This window comes from Drosophila tropicalis, unplaced genomic scaffold (assembly GCF_018151085.1).
Source record: "Drosophila tropicalis isolate 14030-0801.00 unplaced genomic scaffold, ASM1815108v1 contig_158, whole genome shotgun sequence".
In the NCBI taxonomy this organism is placed as follows: domain Eukaryota; kingdom Metazoa; phylum Arthropoda; class Insecta; order Diptera; family Drosophilidae; genus Drosophila; species Drosophila tropicalis.
In genome coordinates this window covers 6,715,778-6,722,496 of record NW_027172602.1, presented here as the reverse complement: position 1 = coordinate 6,722,496, position 6,719 = coordinate 6,715,778, and the positions used below count along the sequence as shown (strand labels likewise).

Below are 6,719 nucleotides of genomic sequence, written 5' to 3'. Positions count from 1 at the left end.
AAACTTCAATATACAATTTTGTTTGTTTAAATATCAGCTAAAGACGAGAAACGAAAACAATTTTTTTTTTTATATATATATGCAAAAAGTATAGTGAAAATTATATGAATGAAATGTATACATATATGTATATATATATATATATATATGCAAATAGATACAAATACAAATACATGCAAATGCACATGCATTAATATGCCATGATCCATTTGTATGGATTGCATTTCTGAAAATAAAAGCAACGATTTTCCAATAATTTCCATTTTCAAATTCACAAAACGTGTGTGTGTGTTTGTGTGTATGTGTGAGTGTGTATATTTATGTATGTGTGTATATATGTGCATGTGGGAATGTAAGTATAAATATGGCCAAGACGAAAGTAAAAATTTGCACATAAAAAACTGCAGAAACAAAAACAGGCAAAATTGTTAAATAACAGGCAAAACCAAAAAAAGAAATACATGAAATATACAAAACAAAAACAAGCATCAAGAAAATGAGGGAAATGGATATATAACAAATTTAAATATATATATATATAAATATATATGACTGAGCCAACGACTCAAAAATAAATTTTAAACAAAAACAAAAATATATGAAATGTGAAACAGAAATCTTTAATTGACCTTTTTTTTATGGCATTCTGAAGAGGGGGGAAAATATTCTGCAAAGAGATCAAAAACTCTCTCAAAAATATATCAGATATTTTTTGAGCCCCAAATTGAACCAATATGGTAAGTATGAAATAATAAGGATATAGACCTAAGTCCTCTTTTGAATGATTTGCCTTAGCAATATTAGGAAACATTTTATGCCAATAAGTCCATAACTAGCTAATCTTCAGAGGAATTCATTTAATGCATTACAAGTATTACTAAGGAAGAAATACAAATTACAAAAAAAATTGATCGATTTTCTTTAAAATATTCATTATTATTATTATATACATATGTATGTAGGTATTTTATTTTTTTGAATTAAGGCTTTCACTCTGATGTCAAAGTCGATGACGATGATTGATATTGATATTTGTGGATCGAATCGAGTTGCTTGCTACATACTGTGCAATCGCTTGGAACGCTGGGCAATGCTCTCTTTTTAAGAGAGCTACCCGATCCACATACTTATCACTTGATAGTGGCATTCGAAATTGTATTTGACGATTTTTCCAAATCAAATTAGTTTGCCAGCGTCTGTCGTTAGATGTGCTACGAATTGTGATTGGTGCGTTGCCGCAAATATGAGTTGTCCCTATGCAGGAAATGGGTATTGTAGAAGATTACAATTACGAATTATAGTTAGGCCAATGGACGCAATTGTTGCTTAATCATAAAGTTAATCTTTAAACCCTAGAAATGAACACGACGATTCAGCCGTACCATTGTCAAATGAAATTGGCAAAATCTATGGTGAATATTTGATGTTGGATAAAGTATTGGATGCCCAATGTATGCTATCAAAGGAGGATAAACGGCCAGTTCATGATGAGCATTTGTTTATAATTACGCATCAGGGTAAATTTCATTGATAAGAACCTTTAAAGGGACCAAACGAACTAATCATACTGTTATATCTGTAGCCTATGAGTTGTGGTTCAAACAAATTATATTTGAATTTGACTCCATACGCGACATGCTCGATGCAGAGGTCATAGATGAAACCAAAACTTTGGAAATTGTTAAGCGACTCAATCGTGTGGTTCTCATATTAAAGGTACATCGTTCAAATCTCTGTCTGTCTGTCCGAAAGCTAATTATATTCAGTGTATTTCTGTTTAGCTTTTAGTTGATCAGGTGCCCATATTAGAGACAATGACCCCATTGGATTTTATGGACTTTCGCAAATATTTGGCACCAGCATCGGGCTTTCAGTCAATGCAATTTCGTTTGATTGAAAACAAATTGGGCGTGCTGACTGAACAGCGTGTGAAATATAATCAAAAGTACTCGGATGTCTTTGGTAATGATGCCCAAGCCTTGAATGCCATACGCAGCTCTGAGGTGGAGCCCTCGCTGTTGGAATTGGTCCAACGTTGGCTGGAACGTACACCTGGCCTAGAGGAGGATGGTTTCAATTTCTGGCAAAAATTTCAGCAAAGTGTCGATCAATTTTTAGATGCTCAAGTGCAAAGTGCCATGGAAGAGCCAGTGGAGCAGGCGAAAAACTATCGTCTCATGGACATTGAGAAGCGTCGTGAAGTCTATCGTTCCATATTCGATACGGCTGTGCATGAGGCATTGGTGAAGCGTGGTGATCGACGATTTAGTCATCGTGCTTTGCAGGGGGCCATTATGATAACCTTCTATCGGGATGAGCCCCGCTTTAGTCAGCCCCATCAGCTGTTGACGTTACTGATGGATATAGACTCGCTGATTACCAAATGGCGATGTAAGAGATGACAATACGCTTTGCACTCGATCACAATAATCTCCCTCTTCATAACTTTCTCTCAATGGCAGATAATCACGTTATTATGGTACAACGCATGATTGGATCCCAACAACTGGGCACTGGCGGTTCATCTGGCTATCAATATCTACGTTCGACTCTAAGGTTTTTTTTGCAACTACTTTATTTTATCGAAAGAATCTTGTTTATTTACCAGTTTTCATTGCAGTGATCGGTATAAAGTATTTTTGGATTTGTTCAATCTATCAACGTTTCTGATACCTAGAGAAGCCATTCCGCCGCTCGATGAGTCCATACGCAAAAAGTTAATCAACAAGAGTGTTTAAGACGGAATCAATAAAGATATCATCAGATCACGAAATTGTAGGCACTGAGAAATTCTGGATCGTTTCAATATTGTGTAAAAGAAAAACCTTGAATAAAATTTGCTATTAAGAAAGTTGGGGAAAGTTGTAAAGATAATTCCAAATTCAGTAATAATACTGTAGGTATATCATTCTAAAGTATTCCAATAAATAATCATAATCATATAATAAGCCCTCTATTCCACTTCTTAATTATGTAATTTTATTTTGGGGTGCCTAAAAGTATGCAATTATTTTGAAAAGTTGGAAAAAAGTTGCTTTCGCTATAAACCTTTAAGTGTTTCTTATAGTAATGAATACTAATTATATATTTTCATTGCCAGCAACAATCTTGTGCTAAGCATTTTATGTACAAGTAATCTATGTATATATAAATATTCATATATTCTCTCACTCTCTCTCGCTCTCTACTTCTATATGATTTTGATGTAACCTTTCCCCATGACCTTCTGATAAGCGCCGTTTAGCTGGGGCATTTCAAGTTTTCAGTTTTAAAATATCAACAACAATAATAAAAAAAGCAACAAGTTGAGTGCAATTAATAATTGTTTGTTAGTCTTTGTGTGTAGGTATATATAGAATTCAATAGAATTGAGGTCTTCTTTCCTCTACAATCTCTATACACCATCAGAAAGAGAGACAAAGAGAGAGAGCGAGTTAAGACACATAGTACATGGTCATTATGTAATTAATTAGTAAGTTGAACTCAATTAGCACTGATATACTAGCATAGGCATAAATGTTTTCATGCCCAAGTCCATGTCATCAAACTAAATCAAATCGGAAAGCAAAAGTCCAGGTAATTACAGCATTTACCAGAACCCCTCGAAATCCCTAATGAATTAATGTGGCACAAAATCAAAGACTTTCGCAAATTGCATCGAATTACCGATGGCCTACGTCTTTTTTCTATGAAATTCGAATAAGTTATGAGCCAATCTAAGACTTAGATGTTTCTAATGCTAGACACTAAGCATGAGACAACTAAAAAGGATATTAACCATCACGATCTACCTGCTACATTTCATTGTCTAAAAGTAGTAAACAACATGAATCTTGAAATCAGAATTTCAAATAATACAATAATGGGGGAGAAAGCCAAGCAAAAGTACCTTAAGAGGAATATCTCAATACGCAAGTCCATAGGACTTCATGAAGGACTTCTTTTACTCAAAAGGTTCACACTCAAAATCAGGTACTTACAGAAGGAAAACTACCTGCTTATTCCTCGAAACTAAGCAAGCGGAAAGTTGTTAATCTTTTATGGGTCTAACTAATAAACTCTTTTCAATTTAAAGTAGCGCAAAATCCCACACTAAATACTGCGACGACGTCGTGCGACGAGCGACAACCACGACGTAAGCTCATTAATAATATCAGCAACAGCAACAGCAGCAACAACAACAATACAGATCAAGCGGATGAGGTTGATCGAAGCGGGCTCTGTCTCTGTGTCTGGGTCTCAGTCGTGTGCTGAATCTCCGACCAGTTTGTTGTGCTGTCTCCGCCTACACGGTGTCTTCTTTCGTCATAAAACAAACGAAATACGGAGGAAAAGAAAAAAAAGTGTTAAAGACATAAACCCAAAAAGTAAAGTAAAGTAAAGTGAAAAAAAAACAATGCGATATTTGGCATTGAGTGCCCTAATTGTGGGCATTGTCATTGCTGGCCAATGCTCAAAAACAGGTAAGAAACATGTCCAGCAACGTCCAAGAGTAATCCTAATAGTTGCTATTTTGACCACTTAGATGCCTACAAGAGTGAGATTGAGATTACTCCCGATCCATTGGATGCTGTAGAAGTGACGACAAAAAAGTCCAGTTGGTTTGGTGGCTTTAAGAAGCTGTTTGGCAGTGGAAGTGATGCCACCACAACGACGACAACAACAACATCAACAACAACTACAACAACAGCTCGTCCAAGAGCTGTGACACCAACAGCGGCACAGAAGCCACCGCCATTGGTGATCAATCATGCACCATTGATGCCATTGGGTCCACGTCCCGATACGCCAAGTTCATCGCCGTTTGGCAATGCTGGACCACAATGGCCAGCCACATCGACACAATCAACGAATGGCCATAATCAGCCGACACAGCCAACACAGAATGGACGCAATCCTGCTGCTGGTGTTGGACCAGGTGCACCAAATTTGCCACCTGGCTTTGCTCCCCTACCGTCCGCAGAAACCTCAGCCGAGTGGCTTTGATCTTAGCTATTCGGGAGGTGGCACAAAGCCGGGTCAGGAAGGCCGTCCTTCATTCGGTTTGGCCCCCATGACTAGCTCGACTACCAGTACAACGACCACCACCACGCAACGACCAAAGAGTCCTCAGCCTGGAGGTATTGACCTGCGTATGGGTGGCTCTACCACAAAGCCCCAACAGAAGGAAGAGTTCCCCTCATTGCCGGGACCACGTCGTCCATCGGTAAAGGATGATTATCCACCATTGCCCACACCCAAATCACCGACGCCCAGTACACCGACCTCAGGTACATCACCATCGGCTTGGCAATCGCCCCTGCCGACACCAGCACATCCTTCAGTGCCAGTCCATCCAGCGGCTCCAGTCCATCCGGCGGCTCCAGTGCATCCTGCAATACCTGCGACCAAACCAAGCACTCCGACGCCCAGTCATGGCGGAGTCTCGTTTGTCCCACATGTGGGGGAAGCACAACGACTACTGTGCGACCTGGATTCCAATCCACTGGCAATTCCGTGGCCACCGATGATGAGATACGTCAACTCACCGAACAGCTTTATACCAAAGAGAGCAACAGCCAATTGAATCTGATCTCGGTGAATCTGCAAGGTCGCACCAGATCGATTGATAGTGCCGATGAGGCACCACAACCGTAAGTATCCTGTACACCAATCCAATTCAATCTCTCATACACTCTCCCATTGACTCAGACTACTTCGTGTGGATGCCAAGGCTCTGGAACCCCCGACCATTGCCAAAATGCGACTACTGTTCAACAACTATGAACAGGACACGCTGGTCAATGAACATGTGACGGCCAATGAGCGTAAGGAGGAGAATGATTTCCTGGATGCCATTATGGCCACATCGGTGATGCGACAGGCTATGCTATTTCTGCAGCAAAAGGGAATCCTCACTCCCGATCCCAAGACTCACCGCGATTTGGTTAAAGAGCTGTGGTTCACACAATATTCCCGTGGGCAGGGCAAGATCGGTAGCTCCGGATTCGAGCATGTGTTTGTGCATGAGGTGAAAAATGGCACCATCATTGGCTTCCACAATTGGGTCTATGTGAGTGAGGAGGAGCAGGCAGGACGTTTCGATTACAAGGGCTACATGAAGGAGCAGGATATTGGAACGGTAAAACGAGGAAACCTGAAATCGATTGTAGAAGAAATTTTTCAATTGTTGTCCCTCTTGCATTCCAGAAAGGCAAAGTCCTGAAGATCCGTTTTGCCCATCAGGGCTTAAACAAACCGGTTGATACCATGTTTGTGGGCACTTCTCCGGAACTGGAGCTGGCTCTCTACACGGTCTGCTTCCAATTGCGTCCGGATCGCACTTGCCCCGTCTCGCTAGGCAATAGCAAATTTGGCATTATCACCTATTCGTGGCGCTATCGTGGCAAGAATCTGATTGGCAGTGCTTATCCTGAAATTTGAGCAGATTCAGCAATCTAAGTAGTTTTCTTTATAAGCTTCATGTGCAAATATCAATTTTTTTTTTCTCTCGACACTAATAAACTAATGTATATGTAAAAATATTTAATTAACTTTTTAAATTTCGATCGCATATAGCGCGCTCTTTAGTAAGCAGTTTTAACGGCTTTTTGAACTGCTTGTTGGAGCTGCTGCAGGTGGCAACGCCATCCCATTACTGCTTGGATATGTCCAAAGCGTTAATAATTTCAGAAAATTAATCATGAACAAAATATTTAGTCAGCGATTTGAAGTTTATA

At 39.6% G+C, this 6,719-nt stretch overlaps 2 protein-coding genes across 2 annotated transcripts; both read left to right on the top strand.

Moving 5' to 3' along the window:
• The first annotated feature begins 1,197 nt into the window (after positions 1-1,197).
• On the top strand, positions 1,198-2,851 carry v (Tryptophan 2,3-dioxygenase vermilion). Its single transcript, XM_068302721.1, has 6 exons — positions 1,198-1,269; positions 1,357-1,517; positions 1,583-1,716; positions 1,782-2,391; positions 2,463-2,556; positions 2,621-2,851. The coding sequence occupies exons 1-6, from the start codon at positions 1,244-1,246 to the stop codon at positions 2,736-2,738; spliced, it is 1,143 nt and encodes a 380-aa protein (XP_068158822.1). The 5' UTR covers positions 1,198-1,243; the 3' UTR covers positions 2,739-2,851.
• Positions 2,852-4,234: 1,383 nt separating this feature from the next.
• Positions 4,235-6,524, top strand: LOC137584991 (endoribonuclease CG2145). The gene is given in 6 exon segments (XM_068300616.1): positions 4,235-4,463; positions 4,526-4,947; positions 4,949-5,438; positions 5,441-5,633; positions 5,692-6,121; positions 6,190-6,524. Coding segments are annotated over 6 exon segments (1,836 nt in total). The 5' UTR covers positions 4,235-4,396; the 3' UTR covers positions 6,424-6,524.
• Positions 6,525-6,719: the final 195 nt, after the last annotated feature.